At 40.3% G+C, this 27007-nt stretch overlaps 1 protein-coding gene across 4 annotated transcripts in view; it reads right to left on the bottom strand.

Moving 5' to 3' along the window:
* Nucleotides 1-5326: 5326 nt before the first annotated feature.
* lonrf1l (LON peptidase N-terminal domain and ring finger 1, like) overlaps nt 5327-27007 on the bottom strand; it is a 34733-nt gene continuing 13052 nt past the window's right edge. The window contains exons 5-12 of one of the 4 annotated variants that reach the window (XM_041191202.1): nt 22707-22932; nt 22014-22107; nt 20437-20551; nt 18416-18537; nt 14366-14524; nt 11810-11972; nt 10386-10535; nt 5327-6630 (exon numbers count right to left, since the gene is read on the bottom strand). In XM_041191202.1, coding sequence (XP_041047136.1) covers nt 6466-6630; nt 10386-10535; nt 11810-11972; nt 14366-14524; nt 18416-18537; nt 20437-20551; nt 22014-22107; nt 22707-22932 — 1194 coding nt within the window. In that variant the 3' untranslated portion in view covers nt 5327-6465. Of the gene's footprint in view, nt 6631-10385; nt 10536-11809; nt 11973-14365; nt 14525-18415; nt 18538-20436; nt 20552-22013; nt 22108-22706; nt 22936-27007 lie in introns of all 4 variants that reach the window. The other 3 variants (XM_041191212.1, XM_041191192.1, XM_041191222.1) reach the window with 3 other exon arrangements.

The following is a 27007-nucleotide window of genomic DNA, read 5'->3' on the forward strand; positions in this document are numbered from 1 at the left end:
TGCATCTTTTGCATGGGCATGGGGAGGTGCCATAGGAGGGGGTTGAGGAGTAGGGGGTGATGGAGGAGTGGACCAGGGTGTCCTGGAGGGAGCGATCCCTACGGAATGCCGATATGGGGGGGTGAAGGGAAGATGTGTTTGGTGGTGGCATCATGCTGGAGTTGGCGGAAATGGCGGAGGATGATCCTTTGAATGCGGAGGCTGGTGGGGTGATAAGTGAGGACAAGGGGGACCCTATCATGTTTCTGGGAGGGAGGAGAAGGCGTGAGGGCGGATGCGCGGGAGATGGGCTGGACACGGTTGAGGGCCCTGTCAACGACCGTGGGTGGAAAACCTCGGTTAAGGAAGAAGGAGGACATGTCAGAGGAACTGTTTTTGAATGTAGCATCATCGGAACAGATGCGACGGAGGCAAAGGAACTGAGAGAATGGGATGGAGTCCTTACAGGAAGCGGGGTGTGAGGAGCTGTAGTTGAGGTAGCTGTGGGAGTCGGTGGGTTTGTAATGGATATTGGTAGACAGTCTATCACCAGAGATTGAGACAGAGAGGTCAAGGAAGGGAAGGGAAATGTCAGAGATGGACCATGTGAAAATGATGGAGGGGTGGAGATTGGAAGCAAAATTAATAAATTTTTCCAAGTCCCGACGAGAGCATGAAGCAGCACCGAAGTAATCATCGATGTACCGGAGAAAGAGTTGTGGAAGGGGGCCGGAGTAGGACTGGAACAAGGACTGTTCCACATACCCCATAAAGAGACAGGCATAGCTGGGGCCCATGCGGGTCCTTACTTTTATGTTCAATCCCTCTCGTAATAAAGGATAGCATTCCATTAGCCTTCTTAATTACTTGCTGTACCTGCATACTAACTTTTTGTGACTCATATACTAGAACACCTAGACCCCTCTGCACCTCACAATTATGCAGCCATTTTCCATTTAAGTAATATTCTGCATTTGTGTTCTTCCTGCCAAAGTGAGCAACTTCACATTTTCCCACATTAAACTCCATTTGCCAGATCATTGCCATTTATTCAACCTATCTATATCTATCTGCAACTTCCTCATGTCCTCATTATTAGAATGTAATAGCTGCAAATCAGGACAGTGGAATTCCAAATGGCTTTGCCCCAACATCAGTTTTGTTATGTAGCAGGTTTATGCACAAATGGCTGGAAGCCATTTAATATGTAAATTCTATTGTTCCACATGTCTTTGAAACTATCTTCCTCATAATATAAATACTTTTTTGTTGCCAATATTGTCAGTAACCTTTAGGAAAAATAAACACGCTCCTTAGCCTTGCTTATCTGGCTAATTGTAAACAGAAAAAGATTCCATTGAAATCCAAATCCCTTCATTTATCTAAAAATGTGAATTCCCTTCACACCTTACATGCTAAGCCAGCATCCATGTTTACTCATTAGCATGTCAAGCGCCTAGCTCCTTTTGATGATTTCAAGCTTGTAGTCTACTTGACTCCAAATGTAATTTAATCATACAGACCCAACTATACTTACCCCCATAAACCTACTTCACAATAAACCAGAAAAATATTATGAAAATTATTATAATTTTGTCACAACAGATACAAACCAGAGTAGAGAATGCAGACAACTTTGCCTTCCTGATCAGCTTGATTAGAATGAGGAGAAGAAGGTCGGCAATTTGGCACAGTTGAAGACTGTCGCCCTGAGGAACAAGAGACAGCTGGGACACAGGAAGTCCCAGGTGCTGATGAGGATGGATCAAATCCACGAAGGTGTTTGACGTGGCCCAGGGTCTGTAAAAGATGCAGCTCATACATGGAGATGAATGAAAGACAGTGTTGCAGGCACCTTCGCTTGTCTAGGAATGTAGTAGCTCATATTTGCCACATTTTCCGTGAGGAACTCACCCCACACGGACTTGGGAGGGTGTCCAATGCCAATTGCTCTGAAGGTTACCACCACCCTGAACTTTTTTTGCAAGCCCCTTCCAGGGCTCCACTGGGCAACTGCAGAATCACACAAGCGGCAACACACAAATGCATAAGTACGCCCTTTTCAGTAAAGCTCACCATTACGTGCTGTTCCACATGGTTGAAGCAAGCCAGACCACTAGGATTCACTGCAATCTCAGGCTTCCCGTAAATGTAGGACGCCATCAACTGCACACATGTGGCCCTGAGAGCTCTCTGACAGCAGCGTGTGAGATCCATTAATAGAAAAAGATTTCACTCTCTGTATATTCAGCTAATTTTTGACGAAAGAAAGCAGATCCAGTACGTCTGTGTTGAATATCCCGAGAGCTCTCATGACTCTTACGTTCTGAGTTATTCCCAGACATTTGAAGAAGCTTGGTACTTAGAGGGTTGGCTCCTCAGTGATCAGGGGTACCCACAAATAGCATGGCTAATGACGCTTGTTCGTCTTCCAGAGAGTACCTGAGGAGAGATACAATGCCACACATTCAGTTATAAGGTCCTTAATAGGGCAGACTATTGGCATCTTGATGCATTTCAGATGTTTGAACCAATCAGACAGGGCTATCCAGTACTCTCCACAGAGGGTGTCCTGCATCATTGTTGTTTGCTCCACCCTGCACAACATTGCACTGCAAAGGGGGGATGTTTTAACACAGGAAAGATGGAGGAGCTAGACATCTCCTCGGATGAAGAGGCAGTTGAAAGTGATGAATTTGAAGAGGGCAGGGATTCAGAAGAACTCCATTTGGATGCCATACTACATGACACCCCCCATTACTACAAGATTCTAGGATGAATAAGGTTGAAGATAACTTTTTATGAGTGTAGTTCTCTTCACGCCTCGATGCAGGGGACGCAACAACACCCTCATTGTCATCTTCAACATGCCATGAAAGGATAACAATCTCACAACTAGGACTGGTCACCTTCAAGCATGATGATGGGGTCATTATTGGAAGGTGCTGTAGCCTCGGGACCATGTGTCCGCTGTGAAATGTGCTCAGCATTTCACAGGCACACACCTTTCAACCATGGCGCCAACAAGTCAGTGACCATGGCATTCTTCAAGCAACTGAAAAGTCATTGGACACTTAAGCACTCATGCATGTATTACAGCAGCATAGCGAGGGGGCTCTAAGAGGAGAAACATTTGTCAGTGGTTAGCACTAGACCGTCTCAAGAGGGAGGTACATCCACACAGCACCAACACTCCAAATGCCAGCTCTCAAACCTGAATAATGGAGGTTACATCTTGAAATGGAACCCCAAGATGCCATCAGGCATTAGGACGTAGTAATCAGTAACATGAGAGCGTGCAAAGATGGAAATTGAGAAAGTGAGTGGTTCAGCAGGATCATGTGATCATTGACCATCATAACCCTACATAAATTGGAAGCGCGCCAAGGTTGCCTCCTGCATTGTCTTGCCGTTTGGGAGACATAGCTCAGAGAGCTTTGACACAACAATCAATCATAACTTATTCCTTTCATCAATACTGCTGAGCACACATCATATGTGCCAGAGCATTGCTTTCATACCATTACATTGGCCTTTGTGAGATGGACAATATCGCGCAACCATTTCAAAGATCCCTCAGTCAATGGTTGCACAGTCATGCCATGGATTAAATTTCAATTTGAGTTCTGTACCCTCAGAGGGATTCCATGGAGAACCGTTAGGCAGCTGCTCAGGAGCAAACTATGATCCTTACAGCTAAGTGAATGGTTCATCAGGATGAACACACACCTTTAACATCTCACACTAAATTCCCCTCTAGCAGATATTTCAAGTGTCACTGGTTGTTACCAAGTTCCATGCATGAGAGAGGGGATTAATAAAGGAATAACATTCAGCCTAAAACACAGAAGAAATCATGCTACTCAGAGGCATGAAAAGCTGTGGTGCTTGACGATTAATACTAAAACCAAAACCACCCACAAATAAAGCCCATTGCAAAGTGCATTTGTGAGAAAAAATTACAACACTGCTTGCAAAAGATACGTACTACATCCACAAACTACAGATTTCAGTGTGACAGCATCAGGATAAACACTAATTTTGATGAACACTTTGCAGGAAGTCATTGTGTATCTCATAGATGTAAGAATCGCGTGTCTTGCGCAGCCATCATTTTGGTATGGGAAGTGCCTTTAGTTCCACATCAGCGACATGAACAAAGGAAAATCACTGATGCAACTGAATGAAACGGAGGGACATATTGTGGGGGAAGGGTATTTATTTTGTACACTTCAATGAACATGCGACCTTACATCACATTGATTATTCAATACCCAAGACCAGACGATGAATAAATGCAAAATATATTTATAATTGCGAAGAACATATACATAGGATGAACACCCATGCCACAATTGCACATTCAAAACTTAATTTTCCTAACTCTACCGCTGTGTCTAGGTGCTGCCCCAACAACCGCAGCAGAGGTGGAGGCAGCCTGCTGACCACTATGCCCTGTTATCCAAGATGACATGGGTGGGTGTCGTCTGGAAGCCTGAGACCTGAATGGCCCTGGTTTGCTAAGAGTCTTCTGCTCTGGGGCAGGTGCACCCTCTTCGGCCTGACCCATTGGAGTTGATGGGGTCATAAGCAGAGGGGAGTTGGAGCAAGAGAACACTTGGAGATTAGGGATGCTACAAAGATGAAACCGAAGCCTGGCAGGTGGCTGGAGGCGACTAGGCAGCAGCTAGCCGGGGGTCAGCTTAACCTTCCAGTGGAGTTGCAGGGATCAGTGGATCACATCTGCAACCGCGGGCCATCCTCTAGCTAGAAAGCATGGAGAACATAATGTTAGGTAGCAACATTCTAAAAAAGACATGGGAACTGTCATCCTGGTTACGACAATCCAATTGCTTTAAAGATCAGAGTGTGGCAGAAAGCAAACCATAAAGAAACTGGTAAAGTGGAGATGCAATGTTTTTACTCAGGAAGACTTCTTGCTATCTTCAAGACTGGGCAAACAGGCTTGTAGAAGTTGTTTTCATAGTTCGTCAACAAATCCTGCACAAAAATAAGATGCAAGACTGACGTGTACTGCTTTGTACAGAGTTTTAAGATTACAGTATTTTAAACAATAGATTGTGAATTATCAGACATATTACTACATTTTCTGAATCTGTTAAATAGGTAAGGAAGTAATTGTCCCAAAAAATTAGAATGGTAAAAATTGAGATAAAAGAAGTTTTATATAGATGGAAGCACTGGAGGATAGACCTATTCAAGGATCTATCCCAGATTGGGTATTAAACATAGAATTGAAATTTGTAGAAATGTATGTCAGTATTAAATCATCAGGGCAGTGAACGAAATGATTCTCAATTTTATTCAAACTACATTAGGCCATGAGTTTTTATTTCTGATCTTTATTCAAAAAATAAATTAAATATACAAGCCAATGCTAGAATTTTGTAGAAACCTTATACAAATTTACAGATGAGGAAGTCAATACCTGGCATATTTACACAATGCCAGCACTTAAATCAGGAAAAAAATACAAATCCATGGAGCAAAGATACAAACCAGGACAACACAATGTACAGAATTTTGCTTTTTAAAACAAAAACAGACTCAGAGCTTAGTTCACTTTTCAGCAAACAGATAGATTAGCCAAATGTAATCTGTATTGAATTGATATATATTCAAGTCTAAAAACATCCAGTTGTTTTAAGGTTGGCCTCTTATTGTAATTAGAATGTTGTGATGATACAAGCTTACTGCACAGCACATAACATTTCACAGAACTGAAAAATTAGAATGTAGCATTATGAAAATCTAGAATCCTATCTTGCTTGAAGGATTCATGACTATATGCAATATTTGCCTGGTGTGATGATAAGCCACAGTCTAGAGTGTCCCAGATTTGAAAACTGGTTTTATGTTGAGTTCGCCATTTTTGATTAGAATAGTAAGCGGGATGCCACTCTTCCTGGAAAGTGAGCATACACTGCCACTGAGTGAGGGCACATGATGCACAGCTGCAATAGTTTCCATAGTCAAATAGCTTGCTGCACATCAGCCTCTCAATTCAGCAAGTATTGGAGGGTTGCTAGCACCTATATCCTAGCAAAATTCAGCCAATTCAAGATGGATAGTGACAAATCCATATTCTGTGTTAATCATGATGGCAGTTTTCGATTTCTAATAATTATATTGCTCAAAGGCCAGCATATATCTGCAGTGCTCTGAACTCAGTGCATCCAGCACAGGTAGTTCAAATCAGTACAAATGAAATTCTTTGAATTTCTGCCTATTCAAAATTTCACAAATAGCTTGGATTAAAGTATGGTCTATCACAACCACCCTTCTTGCTAGGAAATAAATAAGGCCAGATTTTCCTTTGTTTACAGCATGTTTTGCAACTTCGTTCAAGACCATGCCTGCTTCTTACATCTCACTCAAACTAGCATTGCATATGAAAAAAATAGCAAATAGTCCAATCATGATTAGGAGTATTGGATGGCCCTTGAAGCAAGTCCAGGCTGATTGTCACTTGGACTGATCTCTTGCACTGGAGAAGTATGTCAAAATCTTCTGAATTTTGATTAAGCGATTCTTCAAGGACGTCATAGACAACACAGAAAGCTGATATTTGGGATCCACAGGAAGAACAGCAAGAAGCCACCAACACCAAGCAGGTCCATTTGGAGGGCCCTAAATACAAATATTGTTTTAAGGAAAAACACTTGCATTAATAGACTAGCTTCCATAACCTCAGGACTCACAAAAGTGCTTCACAGCCAATTAAATAATTTTATATGTGGTCATTGTTGTAATTTAGGGCCACACGGTCAATTAACACAGTAAGGCCCACAAACAGCAATGAGACACTGCCAAATAATAGTTTTATTGGTACAAAAACAAAAATTGCTGGAAAAACCCAGCAGGTCCGACAGCATCTGTGGAGAGAAAGACAGAGTTAACATTTCAAGTCCATATAGCTCTTCTTCAGGACTAAAGAGAAGTAAAAATGTGGTGAAATATATACTGTTTAAGGGGGGGGGGAAGTGGGACAGACAAAGCTGGATAGAAGGCCAGTGATAGGTGGAGGCAAAGGAGAGATTGCAAAAGATGTCAAACAAAAGGTCGAAGGGGTGTTGATGATGGTAATACTGGCTAAAGGAGGTGTTAATGTTGATATTAAGAGTAGAAAGCAGGATGAGCAATTGACAGATGGCCCTACAGGGGGTGGGGTGGGAGGAGGCAACAGTGTGGGAGAAAAGATCAAAATAGGCTAAAAGGTAGGGATAAAACAATGAATGGAAATAAATTTTTAAAATAATAATAGGTGGGAAAAAAATATATAAAAATTAGAAAATAAATATTTGAAAAAAGGAGATAAAAAAAGGATTTGGATGGAGGAGAGAGCTCATGATTTGAACTTGTTGAACTCGATGTCAAGCCCGGAAGGCTGTGAAGTGCCTAATCGGAAGATGAGATGCTGTTCCTCCAGCTTGCGTTCAGCTTCACTGGAACATTGCAGCAGGCCAAGGACAGACATGTGGGCATGAGAGCAGGTTGGTGTGTTGAAATGGCAGGCGACAGGAAGGTCTGGGTCATGCTTGTGGACAGACCAAAGGTGTTCTGCAAAGCGGTCACCCAGTGTGCGTTTGGTCTCTCCAATGTAGAAGAAACTGCATTGGGAGCAGCAAACGCAGTAGACCAAACTGAGGGAAGTGCAACTGCTTCACTTGAAAGGAGTGTTTGGGCCCTTGGACGGTGAAGAGGGGGGGAAGTAAAGGGGCACGTATTGCACCTTCTGTGCTTGCAGGGATGGTGCCATGGGAGGGGGTTGAGGTGAAGGGGATGATGGAGGAGCGGACCAGGGTGTCCCAGAGGGAACAGTCCCACCGGAATGCCAACAGGGAGGTTGAAGGGAAGATGTGTTAGTGTTAGTTGGTGGTGGCATCGTGCTGGAGTTGGCGGAGGATGATCCTTTGAATTTGGAGGCTGGTGGGGTGAAAAGTGAGGACTATCATGGTTCTGGGAAGGAGAGGAAGGTGTGAGGGCAGAGGCACGGGAGATGGGTCGGACATGGTTGAGGGCCCTGTCAACCACCATGGGTGGGAAACCTTGGTTAAGGAAGAAGGAAGACATGTCAGAAGCACTGTTTTGGAAAGTGATATCATCAGAACAGATGCAACAGAGGCAAGGGAACTGAGAGAATGGCATGGAATACTTACAGGAAGCAGGGTGTGAGGAGTTGTAGTCGAGGTAGCTGTGGGAGTCGGTGGGCTTGCAATGAATATTGGTGGACAGTCTATCAACAGAAATTGAGACAGGAAGGTCAAGAAAGGGAAGGGAAGTGTCAGTGATGGATCATGTGAAAGTGATGGAAGGGTAGAAATTGGAAGCAAAATTAATAAATTTTTCCAGGTCCAGAGGAGAGCATGAAGCAGCACTGATACAGTCATCGATGTACTGGAGAAAGAGTTGTGGGAGGGGGCCTGAGTAGGACCGGAACAAGGAATGTTCCGCATACCCCATAAAGAAACAGGCATAACTGGGCCCATGCGGGTACCCATAGCCACACCTTTTGACATGACTTCCTTCTTCCTTAACCAAGATTTCCCATCCATGGTGGTTGACAGGGCCCTCAACCATGTCCGACCATCTCCCGCGCCTCTGCCCTCACACCTTCCTCTCCCTCCCAGAACCATGATAGGCTGGTGGGGTGAAAAGTGAAGGCCTCTGCATTCAAAGGATCATCCTTTGCCATTTCCGCCAACTCCAGCATGATGTCACCACCAAACACATCTTCCCTTCAACCCCCCCTCCCCGCCCACCACCCCCCTGCCGGCATTCCATAGGGACCGTTCCCTCCGGAACACCCTGGTCCACTCCTCCATCATCCCATGCATCTCAACTCCCTCCCACGGCACCCTCCCATGCAATCACAGAAGGTGCAAAACCTGCCCCTTTACTTCCACCCTCCTCACTGTCCAAAGGCCCAAACACTCCTTTCAGGTGAAGCATCGCTGCACTTGCACCTCCCTCAATTTAGTCTACTGCATTCGCTGCTCCCAATGCAGTTTCCTCTACATTGGAGACACCAAACACAGACTGGGTGACCACTTTGCGGAACACCTTCGGTTTGTCCGCAAGCATGACCCAGAGCTTCCTGTCGCTTGCCATTTCAACACACCACTCTGCTCTCATGCCCACATGTCTGTCCTTGGCCTGCTGCAATGTTCCAGTGAAGCTCAACGCAAACTGGAGGAACAGCACTTCATCTTCCGATTAGGCACTTTACAGCCTTCCGGACTTAACATTGAGTTCATGAACTCTCTCCTTCATCCTCACCCCTTTATGATCCCCATTTTTCAAATATTTATTTTTAAATTTTTATGTATTTTTTTCCCACCTATTTCTATTATTTTTAAAATTTATTTCCATTCATTGTTTTATCCCCACTTTTTAGCCCATTTCAATCTTTTCTCTCACACTGTCACCTACCCCGCCCCCCCAAACTAGGTCCATCTGTCACTTGCTCAACCTGCTTTTTACTCTTAATGTCACCATTAGCACCTCCTTTAGCCAGTATCACCACCATCAACACCTTCGACCTTTTGTTTATGACATCTTTTGCAATCTCTCCTTTGCCTCCACCTATCACTGGCCTTCTATTCAGCTTCACATGTCCCATCCCCCTTAAAGAGTATATATTCCACATTTCTACTTCTCTTTAGTCCTGAAGAGACATACACAGTCGAAACATTAACTCTATCTTTCTCTCCACAGATGTGCTCAGACCTGTTGAGTTTTTCCAGTAATTTTTGTTTTTGTTTCAGATTTCCAGCATCTGCAGTGTTTTGCTTTTACAATAGTCTTACTGGTGTTGATTAAGGGGTAAGCTGCATTTGTATGGTCATTCAAACCATCAAATGATCAATGTCAAGACAAAGCTTACACAGTATTTCCAAAATGCAGGTGACTTTACACTTCAAACTGAGCTTAGATTAATAAAGTTTATGATGACCCCTGAATGCCATAAATATTTAACTTGCATCTCCACTCTAATCTGGGATATTGACATTCCCCTCCTCCCATTACTTTACCACCTATGGCATAGCTTTTAGCTATCACAGCCTTTCCTAAACTCCTCCATTTTGCTTCACCTGCCTTACATATTCAAAAGTCTCCTTATGGCTGCATCTTCAACTTGCCTTGTGTCACCCAATACTTGCCCAATTCCTGCTGTGTGAATTTCCCATCTCTTGGAAAGTGGAATGGTGCATCACACTTGAGTCCTATTTCTACTATGACTTCTATCAATGTGCAAAGATAAGAATTTGAAAAGCCCACAATTTATTAATAAATTCAAATAATGCGAACAGCATTGAACTACAATATTATTCACCTTGGAATCCATTTCAAGAAAAATAAGTATGATTTGAGAGTTGTAATACCTGCAAATCTGTTTCTCTCTCTGGCATTGGTCCAAAATGCTGAAGGATTTGAATGTGGAATCTACTCTTCAAGTTTTGAAACCATTTGCAAGCTTGTGCATATACTTCATCATGAAGATCCACAAGTTTATCCAACTCCTCCCCTGTAACCTAAAAACAAACATGAATTTAAATTTAAATGCTGACTTTTAAGGTATAGCAGCAAACTGCATTTTTTTGTAAAAGTCTATTATATCCAATATGCCACATTGGAAAAGGAAATTTGGCAACCACAAAGATACAGCAAGTTACAGTAATAACCACTTGAGCCAAACTATAGTGACATTATAGCATATGGTAACTAAAGACAAAATAAACAAAACTAAGTTCTAATTAACCATCTGGTTGAATCCCAGCACTGAGGAATGAGATCATGCACAAAATGTATTAACAATTTCATTGAATGTTGACAATAATCAAAGCTATTGTACAGTTGAAGTACAAGCAGTCTAGTGAATGGAAGAACAAAAATTTTTGCACAGAACTAGTTTAAGGAAAAGTCCATCAACACCTTCTCAAAGGGATACTGAACGAATTGCATTCTTGCCAATATCACCCACTTTGCTAAAAAAAATACATTCATTTTGGAATCTATTCTCTTGTTTTCAGCTTGCTGTCATTTTGAAACAAGAAAAAAAAGCATGGTAATCAGTTGCCTAAGTTCTTTCCTGGAATGTGGATGCTATTGGAAAAATCATAAACTGTTCTTCATGATCAGTTGCCGCAAACTGTCGAGCCTTCTCTTGAAGGCTCTGCAACCTGTGTGACGGTACTCCCCCAGTCCTTTTAGATAGGAATTTTGGGATTTAAATCTAGTGAAGAAGAAGGAATGGTGAATATGTCCAAGTGAGAATAGAGAGTGTCTTGCAGGGAATCACGGAAGTGTCAGGTGTTCCCATTTCACTAGCTGCTCTTCTACTTCAAACAGTGAAGGATAAGAGTTTGGGAGGTGCTGCCAAAGCATTGGCAAGTTACTGCAGTGCATCCAGTGGATAATACACACAACAGTCACATCATACCAATAGATGTTGTTACCTCAATAGAGTACAAGAACTGCTTGTCTGGATTGCCAATCTGATTTCCTCTTGGTTGGGAAGATCATAACTCATTTTCATCTCACCTCACCATATATAACAAGTCCATGCTTTGTTATACCAGTACACCCAAATTTTTTATTAAATACAGAAGGCATACAAAAAACATTTGACATGTTGGTTAAGAGGGGAATATACACATCTGGACTCCTGGTGTAAAGTTTTGCCCAGAGAGTATACATCAAAAGTTTAAGTGTAGAGGTCAGTAGGCTGACTAGATTTTCTGTCCATTGAAATTAACACTCCATGTTGCAATCTGCATTATGTTTAAGTGCTGCAAATGATCTTTACCTTAACATCTTTCAAGTATTCAATATTAGCAATGTAATATCCATCCTTTTGCCCTCTTTCCAAAACCTTGAAACAACTTCCTCCAACAGTGTCCACAATAGATCGTCCATCAGGAAGGAAGTGAATGTTTCTTATGTGCAGCATACAGCCATAATCTGTAAACCTATAAGTAATGGAGATCATTTTCATGAAATCAAAAAATAGGACTTAAGAAACAAGAGCAGGACCCTGTTGATCATTAGTTGATCATCTAAATCAGTAACTCCGTCTTGCATTATTCCTATATCCCTTGATACCATTAGTATCCAAAAATCCATCGATCTTTGACTTGAATATACTCAACAACTCAGCATTCATCATTCTCAGCATTCTAAAGGCTTACAACCCTTTGAATGAAGAAATTTCTCCTGATCTCAGTCCCAAACGTCCGACCCTTTGTGTTAAGACTGTGACCACCTAGCTCTAGATGCTATATCAGGGGAAATATTCTCCCAATATCTACCAGGTAAGTCCCTTAAGAATTTTGTGTTTCAGTGAGCCTAATGAGCCTTCTTTGCGTTCCCTCTATGGCAAATATATCCTTCCTTAGGTAGAGAGACCAGAACTGTATATACTCCAAGTGTGGTCTCACCGAGGGTATACACAACTGTCAAAAACTTTACTCCAATCTCTCTGTAATAAAGGCTAACATACCATTTGCTTTCCCAATTGCTTGCCGTACTGGCATATCATGTGATTTGTGTTGACACCTAGATCCCTCTGCATAGTTACTTTCCCCAGTCTCTCTCCATTTAAAAACTCTGCTTTTCCGTTTCTTATCAAAGTGGGTAACTTCACATTTAATCACATTATATTCCATCTCCCACATTCTTGTCCACTCATTTAACCTATTAATATCCCTTTGTAGACGTTGATCTCTTGACCACTTACCTTCCTACCCATCTTTGTCATCAGCAAATTTAGCAACAATAGTCATTGATACAGATCATAAATAGTTGAGGCCCCAGCACTGATCGCTGTGGCACTCAAATAATTGCAGCTTGCCAACCCAAGAACGACCCATTTATCCCTACTGTTTCCCCTTAGTTAACCAATCCACTATTCATGCCAATATGTTACCCCCTACACTGTGAACTCTTATTTTGTGTAGTAACCTTTGATGTAGCACCTTATCAAACACCTTTTGGAAATCCAAGTAAGCCACGTCCACATGTTCCCTTTCATTCATCTTTCTTGCTATTTCCTCAAAGAAATCTAATAAATTAGTCAAACACTATTCTCTTTAACCATGTTGACTCTGATGTGTATTTCCGATACATGATTACAATATATTTTTCTATTGCCTCAACTTTTATCTTTGAATTTCTAAATCTCCCTTCACCCAAATCCTCATCCCCCTCTGTTATCTTAAAACCATTTTCCCTAATCTCCATACTGGCTGTGCAATCATGACTGTACACTATTTTCCTTTCTCTTACATTCTGATTACCATTACCCACATCACCACCCTGCACTTTCCAAATCATCCCTCATGTAAACACTCCACACCACTCACCCACCTCACTAAAAGCTCTCTCTACAGCCCTAGTTATATGACTGACCAGGACACTAGACCCAGCACTGTTCAAGTGAAGGCCATCCCAATGGTACAGCTCCCATTTTCCCCAAGTACTAGTGCCAGTGCCCTACGAATCAAAACCCATTTCTCCCAAACCAATCTGTGAACCACATATTCAACTCACTGATCTTATTTACCCTATGCCAACTTGCTCGTGGCTCAGGTAACGATCCAGAGATTACCACTTTTGTGGTTTTGCTTTCTAATTTAGCATCTAGCATACTCCCTCTTTCTTAGTTCTACCTGTATTGTTGGTACCCATGTGCAGCACAATAGCCGAATCCCTCCACTCCTACTCCCACTTTAAGTTCCTCTCCAGCCCAGAAATGTTCTTAATCCTGGCACCAGGCAGCTAACACACTTCTGGGACACTCACTCTCAGCTGCAGAGAAACATACTTATTCCTCTATCTATGCTAAATTCCTTTTCACTCCTCACTTCAATGGCATTCTGCACCGCAGTTGCTCATCCACCCTGCAGTTCCTGCTCTCACCACATAAGCTGCAAGAACCTTGAACCTGTTGGACAATTGCAGGGCTAGGGTTCCTCCACTGCTACCTACTGGGTCCCTATACCTGCCTCACTTGCAGCCACACCCCCTATCCCTGGCCACATAACAAATCTGAAGTACCTAACCTAAGGTGTGTTCCATGAGGCAGTCATTCTTCATCCAACACTGGAATAAACTGCCTATATTCACTAAAGGATGTTTTGTAATGTCATGATGTTACAGTGTTACCGATATTCCTTGCTCAAGCACATTATTTTAGACATGATTCCATCCTGGAATGCAAGGTTGTTTTCCTCTGCCCAGTAATATCCAATTACTATCATAAAAGTAGTTAAAGTGTAGTTATGTACCCCTCATTTTGAGCCTTGCTACAATGGTTAATTGCAAATAACTTGAAAACACAAGTCATAATTGGTTTACAACATACCCATTATGTGGGTCACTGATACACATTCCAAATTGCTTTGTACCAGTCTCAATGCATCTTCGAATCATAAGCCGATACCGTGGCTCAAAAACATGAAGAGGACAAGGCACAGTAGGATATGCCATAGTGCACACAAAAATGGGAACATTTTTGGTCAAACTGGAAAAGAAAAAACAATAAATAGGACTTAATATTTCATAAAATTTCTTAAGTTCTTTCAAATCCTTGGTTCAAAACCTGCTTTCCCCATGAAATAATGATTTTGCCAACCACTATATCACATAAGAGGAAGTTGAAAGTACACAAATCAAAACTTGGGCAAATTCCGTGAACAAATGTTACAGGGTAATTTTCCAAGATTGCAGAGAGACAAATGAATATCAGCATCAAGGCATATTTCATGTTATCTCACCTCCAAAAAACAAAACTGACTAACATTGGTATTTGCATTCTAATTTGTCTAGAAAGGTAGCAGGTATGGCCTGACTGTCAGTGGGAAAGAAACAATTGGATTGCAGAAGGTTCTGAACTGTAACACTGAAAATCAGGAATTGTAAGGACAGTTATGAAACTAAATAGTAAGTATGTATCATTTTGATCACATCATATAAAGTCTGTTACACAACGTAAAAGCCCAGTAACACAATGTAATAAAAAGTTAATGTACCTGTGATGTATTGCATTTATTACCAAAATGCAAGAGAGCCCCCTATACTAAACCTACTTACCCAAGTCACTGGTATTTAAGTATAGTTCATAACATTGGATATAAATATTGCACCCTGCACCCTAATGACTTACCAAAAAAAAAAAACAGGCTAAACAGAAACAGATTGAACAACGGTGTTAAATTTTTAAACTTGGAAGTGGAATAATTTAATCATAAATTAGAATAAATTGAGCATGAGGACAACAGCTGGTCAGTGGGTGCAGCTCATCACTGAATGCAAGCTTGGGAATTTGTTGAGGAGAGAAGAGGCGCTGTTCACTTAGAATTTAAGTTATGGTAGCTACTTAAGAGCTCGGAGAGCAGTGGACCAGATTAAAGGAGCTAGAGGATTCAGTCTGCATTGATACAAATTCAAAGTGTGATGTCTAAGTTGCTAGTCTCCAGGTTTATAATAGTCTATAAAGTTAAGGCAAGGCAGGGAAGATTGGCCATGTTGGGCTGCCCATTCTGTAACATGTGGAAAGTCACAGGCACTTCCTGTGGCTTAGACAACCACATGTGCAAGGAAGTGTCACCAGATGCAGAAACTTGAGCTCCATGTTTTGTACTTGAGCGAGAGTACAAAACCTGGAGCTCGAGGTAGCAAGAAACAAAAACTGACTGTAAAAGCTTCTATAGGTAGGTAAAAGGGAAAAGATTAGCAAATACAAATGTGGGTCCATTACAGGCAGAGACAGGAGAATTTATAATGCGGAATAAAGAAATGGCAGAGAAACTAAACAAATACTTTGGGTCTGTCTTCATGGAAGAAGATACAAAAAAACCTCCCGGAAATACTAGAGAACCAAGGGACTAGCTGGAATGAGAAATTGAAATTAATTAATTAGTAAACAATAATACTGGAGAGAGTAATGGGACTGAAAGTTGATAAATCCCCTGCACCTGATGACCTTTATCCCACAGTGTTGAAAAAGGTGGCTGTTGAGATAGTGGATGCACTGGTGGTCATCTTCCAAAATTCTATAGGTTCTGGAATGGTTCCTGCAGATTGCAAGGTAGCAAATGTAACCCCAATATTTAAAGAAAGGTGGGAGAGAAAACTCGGGAACTACAAACATACTGGCTGACATCTGTAGCAGGGAAATGCTAGAATCTATTATAAAGGATGTGATAACTGAACACTTAGGAAATAATGGTAGGTTGGGCAGAATCAACATGAATTTATGAAAGGCAAATTATGTTGAACAAACCTATTGGAGTTTTGTGAGGATGTCACTAGCAGAATAGGTAAGGGGGAACCAGAGGATGTGGCGTATTTGGATTTTCAGAAGATTTCTGATAACGTCCCACACAAGGGATTAGTAAACAAAATTAGAGTGCATGGGTTTGGGGGGTAATATACTGGCATGGATTGAGAATTGGTTAACGAACAGAAAGCAGTAGGAATAAACAGGTCATTTCAGGTTGGCAGGCTGTGACTAGTGGGGTACCACAAGGGTCAGTGTTTGGGCCCCAGGATTTCAGAATCTATACCTATGATTTGGATGTGGGAACAAATGCAATATTTCCAAGTTTGATGAGAGCGAGAGCGAGCGAGAGAGAGCGAGAGAGAGAGAGAGAGAGAGAGAGAGAGGGAGAGAGAGGGAGAGAGTGTGGAGGGTGATGCAAAGAGCATTTGGGCTAAATGAGTGGGCAAGAACATGGCAGATAGAATACTGGATGGAGTACTGGATGTCTTGCTGCAATTGTATAGAACCTTGATGAGACTGCACTTGAGTATCACGTTTTGGTCTCCTTACGTAAGGAAGGATATACTTGCTATAGAGGGAGCGCAGCGAAGATTTACCAGGTGGATTCCTGGGATGGCGGGGTTATTCTATGAGGAGAGATTGAGGAGACTGGGCCTGTAATCTCTAGAGTTTAGAAGAATGAGAGGTGATCTCATTTAAACCAAGATTCTTATAGGGCTCGACAGGATTTATTGCAGGAAGGATGTTTCACCTGGCTGGGGTTCTAGAACCAGAGGACAGGGAGTTTCAGAATAAGAGGTAGATCATTTAGAACTGAGAAGAGGAGGCATTTCTTCACTCAGAGGGTGGTAAATCTTTGAAATTCTTTACCCTAAAGTGCTGTGGAGGCTCAGTCATTATGTTCAAGACAGATCAATAGATTGAGATAGTAAAGACATCAAGGGATATGGGGAGTGCAGGAAAATGGCAGAGGTAGAAAATCAGTCATGATCTAATTGAATGGCAGAGCAGGCTCGAGGGGCCGAATGGGCTATTCCTGGTCCTTTTTCCTATGGCCCCTTGTTCTTATGTTTATCCCTTAGATAAGAGTGATAAATAACCAAACACCCAATGGTACCAGCTTTGGCTCAGTAGTAGCACTCCTGCACCTGTGAGAGAAGATTGTGGGTTCAAGTCCCACTCCAGGGTCTTGTGCACAAAATTTAGATAGATATTCCAATGATAAAGGATTGCTGCACTCACTCTTGGCACAGATCTGAAGTGCAGAGATCTCTTGGTGCCCTGGCCAATATTTAACAAAATTAAGAACAGATTCTGGTCATTATCATATTGCTGTTGGTGGGGCCCTGCTGCGTGCTTCCTATAGCCAACAGTAACTGTATCACAAAAAGTACTGCATTGGCTGTGAAGCGCTTTGGGACAATGTGAAGTGAAAGGCTCTATGTAAATACAAGCCTCTTCTTTCAAATTCATTCGTGAACAAGCTTTAAGAATCAGATTTCTATATAAAACCATCAATATAACAATTTCCAATATCAAATCTAACATTATTTGCACAAATAAAATACCAACATCAATTTATCAATGTTACAATACAAAATCCAGCCATCAGCCCATTTTCCTCCACACAAGACACCTAAAGTAATTCCACTCTCCTGTTTGCATTTTTTTAAAAATCCAAACACCTTTTCAGTAATTTTTGTAGCACATTCTAAGTAACTCATAAGTAAAGGATTTTCTAACCTCACCCATTCATTTTTGGACCATAACTTTAAATGCAAGAATTAATACATAATTTGCAGCACTATACATTCCTTTAAGGCACAAAATTACCACAAAAAAAAAGGGTCCGACCATGGCCAACAACGAAGACAGTATTTAGTTCTTCCTAGTTCAGCCTGTTTGTGAATATTTAAAATTTCCCACAATAAAGACAATAATATCAATAATGCCCTTTAACTTTTCTACAAACTTTCTCAATTTTTTTTTAAAATACAGATTGGTAGTCCATAATATACTCAGTAATAATAATCCCTTGCTATTCCTTAATCAAAAAGGACATCTATTTGGATCACTTATTTTAAAATCTCATCTCCAGCGGTACCCGGTATTTTATGATTAATAGCTTACTTTGAAAGTTCTGCGGTTTCTTCATTGTGAACCCTTTGCCTTTCACACAGTTCTTCAGAAAGGTACCTTGCAATCATTTCTTCCAATAAATAGGTGACAGCATATTTCCTATTCTCAAGATACTAAAGAAAAAGATATTTTAATCACTTGGCTTATTTTATGCAATACATTCCTATCATTAAGACAGAGATGTCTGAAACTCCAAGAGAATACACATGATACACTAGCTGTTAATTTCACCACAGCTACATTACAAACGATTAGCATTTTTGACTGGGGGTGGGGAGCAGAGGAAATGATGGGTAAGTAATCAAACAAGTTTTGTACTGCATAAGAGAGACAATTTAATCATTTGCCATTTTAAAAATGCATTTCATATTGTAGCTGGAATAATGGTAGCCCAGTGGTAATGTTATTGGACTAGTAATCCAGATGCTTGGACTAATGCCTGGAGACATCCATGGCAGCTAAGTGAATTAAATTCAATTAATTAATAATTCTAGAATAAAATGCTAATCTCATTAATAGTGATCACGACACTACTGGATCATAAAAACCCATCTGGTTCACGAATGACCTTTAGTGGAGGAAATTTGTCTGGCCTAGATGTGAATCCAGATCCACAGAAATGTGGCTGACTCTTAACTGTTCTCTGAAATGGCCTAGCAAACCACTCAGTTGCACCAAACTGTTTCACAATAGCACCATGGGTGTACTTATACCACATGGACTGCAGCAGTTCAGGAAGGTCACCTGCTTCCACCGTCCCAAGAGCAATTAGGAATAGACAATAAATACTGGCCCAACTAGTGAAGTTTACATCCCATGAACTAATTAAAAAACCCTCTATCCATTTTAAGGAGGCTCGAAGCATTCTGGCCAGCCTTGTTGATTTCCTTCCACCACTGTAGGGATGAAATATTGTGCACAAAGTAGAGGAAGCCACTGAATTGCCACTCAAAACTCTCCACAAATCAAAAATATTAGCAGTTTTGCTGGCTAATCAGAATGCCTGCGGTATCCTTAAACGTCCCCAATGTTCAGGTAACAAGATTGCCAATGTATCCAAAAGGGTAAAACTGAATGCAGTAGCTGTTCTAACCATAGAGAATAATTGGCCTGCATCCAGTTATATGGAAGAGTCCCTCATACTGGTATATTTTACAGAAGGAACAGAGTAGCACAAGTTCTTATCAAGTGCTCTGGGGCTGTATTACAGTGATGCCAATATAGATTTCATGTTACTAAATTGCTAGACCCTCTTGAAAGTAATCCTCGTCGCCTTACATTTTATCAATGTTAATTGCTGGTTAATATGGCTCAAAGCGAACTACCTGCAGTAAATAGTGGATTGATGACAAAGGTGAACAACTGGCTTTTCAGAAGCCCAGGCAAGATGACATGAAAGGGCTCTTACAAAGAGACAGATCCCATGTGAAATAAGTTTGAGCATATTCAGGTCAGCTGGTTACAAGTTCATGGCCCAAAAATGCCAAAGTCATTGAGGCACTGGTGTGGGAAACAAGAAAACAAACATACTGATGCAATAAGGGTTGCTCTTCAATTGTTGGCAGAGACTGAAGAGTTGGAGATTTACTCCACATCTAGTAATTAGATGTGACCTAGGAGTGCTTGATGCTTGACATGATCCATCCTACATGAAGATCTGTCCACTTGCAAAGTACTAAGAAAGTTATGGTATAGACCAGATCCATCAAACTACTGGATTCAGAGTATGACCTTCCAAATCACTGAATCGAGAAAATAAAGAAGACCTTTGTTGACTATCAGACAAATCTTAAAACGGCAGCCTTCTACTGTCATTTCAGGTTTTAAGTAATCACCAGATTGTCAAATGGACACATCAAACTGATGAAAATTAATTGGAGGAGCCTGTAATATTCACCAAGCATTTCATGTTACAATGTGCACATTTAAGTTTTTAATGGAATTCTTCTGTTAATGTCAAACAATGACCATTATAAAACCTTAAGGCATAATCAGCATGGTCTGCAACCTACTTCTTTTAGACTGTCTTTACATAGTGGACATAGTGGATTGTGATCCAAACTTCGTTCCAAACAACCTTTACAGAAAGTGTGGCCACAAGGTGTAGTGATGGGTTCCAAGAACAATCTGCAAGTGTCCGAATTCAGAAAATTACATTTAGTCGTTTGGTAGTACAGAACTTGAGTTTTGCTTTTTTCAGCAATACTCAAAATTACATTTAGTACTATACTAAATTACAAAGGTAGCTGCAATAACTCAAAACATTAAAACACAACTACAGGTGTTTACTGAAACCTCTATATAAAAGGCAGCAATTTTTAAAATAAACAGCTCCATGTGAATGAGGTGAGCTAAAACAAAGTGAGAAATTAGAGGTCTGATTGAGGTCAACAGCACAGAAAAAGGCCCTTCGGCGCCAGTCAAACAAGTACCTAACTATTCTAATCCCTTTTTCCAGCACTAGGCCCATAGTTTTGTATGTGTTATGAGGGTTTCTACCTCTACCACCCTTTCAGGCAGTGAGTTCCAGATTCCCACCACCCTCTTACTCTTATCAGAGTAAGAAATAAAAACATCTTAGGAGGGCTACAGGGAATATGACAAATTAAAGAGAATAAAAAGATGCTTCAAAAAAACTGGAGTCAGGATTAAGTGATATGCACGTGAATGAAAACAATATTTAAAAAACTTAAGATTTAATAACTATGGAGGAATATAGCCCTAATACAGCTTAAATTAGGAGGGCTGAAAAAGTCACTAAAGGATTACACCACAGCAGTAGAATGTAAGGATGCGTTGGGTTGCACTAAGATAGAATCCATATGGACAGAATGGAAAAAGGGAAGTGTTATAATTCTCCTTGAACACTACAGTCAAAGGGTGAAATAGATGTGGAAATCTACTGAGAGTTTAGAGATGTGCAGCAGGACAACAATATTGGGTGATTTTAACTGTAATTCAACAGACTGAAATATGTAGTACACATGGCTAAAGTCAGATATGCTTAATAGGATGCACCAATAGTTCCTTCCTAGGTAAGTAAGAATTATTAATGTAGCACTGGGAAATAAATCTTCAAATGGAAGGAGATGAATGGAGTATAGAAGTTTTGAAGACAAAAAACAGCATATAATGTTCCATAATAAATGGTTTAAAATTAGGAATACAAAAAATGTAAAAGGAAATGAAAAATTAGATTGGAGGGACTAAAATAAACTTGAAAAAGTCTAACAGGTAAAGAAAAAAGGCAATAGCAAGGACTTTATTAAAATAAATAAAGTGAAAATAAGAGGGGACAATTCAAATTTCTGAAACAATTTTAAACTAAAGCCAAAAAGTATAAGCTACCTTATAATTGCAACCCAGAAAACCTGCCTAAACAAGTCATTAGTTCATTTTTTAAAAGTTAAGTCATCCAAGTATTTCAGTCTGGTGTGGTTACTTAATAAAGCCACCTCTTTTTTTAAGCACTGATATAGAAGCTGAAAACTTAGAACAAGCATGGGCAAACAGATTTATCAGCGAGGTGTGGTAGTCTCAGGGTTTATTCTGGTACATTATTTGCCATTCCAACAAAATGTTTTCTTACCTCATACAAAGAGAACACTCAAAATCTGATGCATCGATTAGATCCTTAGTTATTGTTCTCTCAGAACTTGATGAATGGAACAGTTGTTCAGTATCTGATTAAAAACACATTTCCAGTAAGAAATTTTAAAATAAAAAACTTGTTCATCATCCAAAAGAAATTCTCAATTGGCTCAAAGGTGTAGGTTACTTCTATCACATAAAAGGAGTGTTTTGCAACAAAGTGGAATTAAATTGAATTGCATTTTTAAACATTTAAGTCTACACTTCAGAGAGCCTGTCTTCATAACAGTCCAACGATACCAGATGAGTGTTACACATGACATCAAGTAACCACAAGGTTCTGCATAATAAATCATTACAATCAAATAAAATCATTTCTTTAAAAAAGGTCCTGTAAATACAAAAAGGAGCCTCCCTCATTTTAATAATATTGTTGGTCAACGAAACGCAAGAAATATTAAAATAATTTATCCATTAAGCAGTTATAATTTTGATATTGCCAGGGATTTTGGGGGGGGGTTGGGAGGGGAGGGGAAAAGAGAGGTGTGTCAATTATTTTTACTCATTTTCCTTAAATAGTTGAGCTATTGCTATTTACTCATTTTCCTTAAGTAGTTGAGCTTTGAGTTTAGGAGCTACCTAAACAGCTTAACATGTGAACTTACATTACAAAGTTCAATTAATAACTGACCCTGCTTTTGGTGCTTACTCTTTCCATCATCAGTTTCCCTTATTTCTTGATCACTGAAAGAAAGCTTTCTTTTCATTAGAACTGCCTTTTCTTGGCATGAAAGCAGTGGAGCCGAAGAAATCCTTTTCAAACCAACAAGATTCTCCACCCTATGTAACAATTGAACTGACTGGGTCCAACTTGGGCATGCTAACTCTCCCTCTGCTGAGTTTGGCACATATGATATCTGCTGATTCACAACAAAAGTTTGTTAGTACAAATAAAAATGATACAAATACATTCAACACCTCTCAAACAATCAATATTGGCAAAAATGTTTGAAAGAGATTGAAATGCTGAGAATTATGTCAAATTGTGAAAACTGATCACTTTATCTTTGAATATTGCAGCATACATACCAATTATTAGTTACATAATAATGAAAATCAAAAATGGCAAAGGAAGAGAAAGCTCAGACTCAATTTTTTAGCTTTGCAGTTATCTCATTCAGCCAGTATGTTCAGGTTTTGCTTCAACTTACTTTTTAGTAGCTTGTATTTGGGATATGGGCATTACTGGCATGATATTGGCTAGGCATAACTAGATTTCTCAGGGCATTAAAAGCCAGCCATAATGTGGAGTCGCATGTGTCCCAGACTCGCTAAGGATGGCAGGTTCCCTTCCTTGAAGGAGTCTTTTTTTAAAATAAAAGACAATTCAATAGTTTATGGTAATTTTCTGTTGCAAGCCCAAAAATTGCAAATTTAATTTCACATTACTGCAGAATATGAATTCAACCTCTGGGTTAATCTAGAGGCATAACCAGTAGACTATATTCCAGTAATGAAATTGAAGAGCGCTTAAAAATAAGCCTCACAAAACTTATACAAAACATTTCATTCCTCTTCTCTTCATATTATTTTGTTCTGTGGTCTGCCTGATGGTACAAGCAGTAGCCTATTCCCAGGTCTTTCTAAGTGGTTTAGGAGGTACATGAGTAATCATGTATCTTCACTTCTCTCCTGTAGAAATGCATGGCCTTTTCATGGTTCCCTTCCCCAACACCACAGCTGAGGTCAGGAATTTACAAGCAGATGACTCATGCCTCTGAGCTGTGAGGAAATCTGTGTTTTCAGGGCTCAGGCACAAGCACAGAAAAAGGGCCAGGGGCCGACAGCAAGAGTGTCTCATGTTGCCATGGAGACAAAGGGCAACACTGATGGAAGTACAGAGAGAGAGGCAGGGGGACAACACACGCATGCACAAAAGATGGTGTGAAAACAGCCATATGACGGGAGTATGGCACAAAAAGTGAGCCCACATGAACAATTTTGAGTCAGCAGCGGAACAGTGGCAGCTGAAGTGCTGCCATTAGCACCATGTGCAGCCAGGGTTCAGAGAAGCCCTTTGGGAGCTGTTGGTAGCTCTGTGCTGCTGAGAGTTGGGGCTCAGGGAAGAGCAGCCAGAGCTGGGATTGTGCTGATTATTAGATGATGGGGTGCAGCCTTGTGAATCCAGTGGAACATAGTCTTTGAGAAGAGACAGAGCAACTGGGAGGTGAGCAGTCATTTGGGCAGTTTTGTGTTATGGACGAAAAGATCAAACTAATGGTGTAACTGCTTAATTTTCGGTTGCATATTAAGTTTACAGTTATGTCTATTATGCTGTGGGAATGTACATAAAACATGTTGGGATTAAGTCAAATTGGTCACTATTGAACTTGCCAACTTAACCCTCATGTTCCCAGAAAGTTCAAGGACTGAAAAATAGTAATGGTCAGTACACCTCTGGAGTCGAGTCCCACTCTCCAAGCTTTGATATAACAAAAAATCTTCGTTTAGTGCCTAAGTTCATTGAGGATGGAGTTAAAAGATATTTTATCTCACTTGAAAAAGCAGCTACAGAGTTAAGATGACTGCAGGACATATGGATTCTAATTTTGCAGTGTGTTTTAGTGGGGAAAGCAATTAATGTTTATTCTAGTCTTTCAGAACAACAATCCTCAGATTGAGAGAATTAAAACTGCAAAATTTAATGCTTATGAGCTTGTCCCCAAAGAATACCAATTAAACTTTTGGACTTTAAAGAAAAGACTGAATGAAACCTTTGCATAATTTGCCAATGAAAACGAAATGTGGCTCAGCCCTGAAACTTGAACAGAATTTTGAAAATGAGAGGACTCTAATGATAAACGGAAGAATATTAAAAACAGCATCTCAATAACTATCAGGTCATGCCTGGAAGACCGCAAGGTTTCTAAAATAAGGGAAGCAGCAGTTCTGGCAGATGGGCATGATATAACACATAGGCAGCTAATAGATCTAATAGATCTCCATTTGTAAACCCACAGGAAAACTGGAGGAATAGAAAATATTCTGAATTTAGGGAGAAGGAAGAAGTTGTTCGAGTCAATAAAGATGATAGTATGCTTTCATTGGCATAAGACAGGGCATGTAAAAGCAAATTATTGGAAGCTGAATGTTAATCGGTGATGAGGACATCTAAAGTCAGCTTTGGATAAGATTATATCAGTAAAGGAAACAAGTGTTAAAACAGTAGCAATGGTACAATTGCAACATGTTCCCCAGAACCCACTAGAATAGGGACAGGGCTTGGGATAGTAAAGGGAATTCTTCCCTGGATACTGATGAAGTGAGTCAAGTTACTGGATGTTATAGAGTTTTTGACACCAAGGGGCATGCCTTTACTCCTCCAGCAGAACAAGTAAACAAACTAATATTTGAGACACACTGGGACAGTTCAGTCATCAGTAGTAACAAATGATATGATCTGCATTCCAGATAGTTTGATGCAAGGAAAAAGTATAATGGGGGCATTCAAGGTAGTTATGAACCCATTCCCTTGTACAGAGTTAATTTATGAAGTGACTCAGCAAACGGAATTGTTACTGTGGAAGTTGTTCCTAACTTACCTATTGACAGGGCAGATATTATACTGGGTAATGATTCAGCATGCACAGACGATAAAATGGTGGCAATTGTGTTGCAGCAGTTGCTTAGTAGTGCTGAACTTACCAAACTCCCCAAAATTCCTGTCTCCAAACTAGAGAAGCTTATCACTGATAGAGGATGAAGTGGAATAATGGCTAGCGCACAGCCGAGAAAAGTTAGTATTAAAGATGTAAGAATGTGAAAGATTGCATGAGAAACTAGAATCTGATGAGGAAAAAGTTATCAGCGTAGCAAACCACACAAAAGAATGAGTTAAATAATGATAAATAAAAAGTGATGAGAACATGCAAGTGTCTGTCACAGAAGTAGAACACTTAAATGAGGAGTTGAAATGTCTAAATGATAAAACTTGTAGAAGTAAATCAACAAAGATGGATCGTCAATTAAAATTTGATGAACTTCAAGTATCAGAAGTCTCTATTAAGTATCATGAAAAATGCCTTGAACAGGAAAAGGAATTACTGATGAATCAGAACTGTTGGCTGAATGCAGAATTAAAAACAAGACTGATGAACTACTTGAACCTTGTCATGAAAAGGGCAATGAAATTTTTGAACTCCAATGCAAACTGAAGAACAAAAAAAAGGAGATATGCAGCATGGAAGAGCAGATCCAAACTTTAAAAGCAGCTAAGAAAAATTGAGAAACACATTTAACGAGTAACGTTTAATAAGTAAACTGAAAGTCTAAAGAGCATTCAGCAACCACAGGAAAAGATTCCGTAATGAACTGAACACCCATGTGAGGTTGTCAAACTTGCATGAGGGTTTTGAAGATGACAAACAAAGGGAGCTGAGGTCACCAAACCGAATGAAAAGATTAATAAACTTGGAAAAGAATTGGAAAATGAGAGTAAACAAATATTTGGATGAAATCATGAAGGTAGTAGAGATGAAGGTTCCACTTTTGAAGTGTCAGTGGGAGAATATGAATATGCTTAGAAAGCTGTGGGACATCTCTTTGCTGAACTAGAAGGGAGCAAAACACCCTCAATGCAGATTTATTCATTTGCTGTTGATCAAAACAATGAAATGACAAACTCTGCTCCAAAGGAAATGGCTGAGGAAGATAATTTTGAAGCTGGTTGTCAATCAGAAATACACGCTCTCTTTTACAAACTTAAAGGATTAATTGGAGACATGCTTCCATCAGAGAAGAGCAAGAAAAGCCCCATGTTCTTCTGCTTTAAAGTAGGGAAACTGATATGAAAGTCACTTGTACCACATGCATGCCTATAATGCATCCATATGTGAAGAGGGAGCGGCTGCCAATGTATTGCTTGCAATTCCACCAGGAAAGCCGAAACAAGACAAAATAGAAGCACAAGCTGGTCAAGCGGTTTTAAAAGAG

The sequence above is a fragment of the Carcharodon carcharias genome, chromosome 1 (assembly GCF_017639515.1).
Source record: "Carcharodon carcharias isolate sCarCar2 chromosome 1, sCarCar2.pri, whole genome shotgun sequence".
Taxonomy (NCBI): domain Eukaryota; kingdom Metazoa; phylum Chordata; class Chondrichthyes; order Lamniformes; family Lamnidae; genus Carcharodon; species Carcharodon carcharias.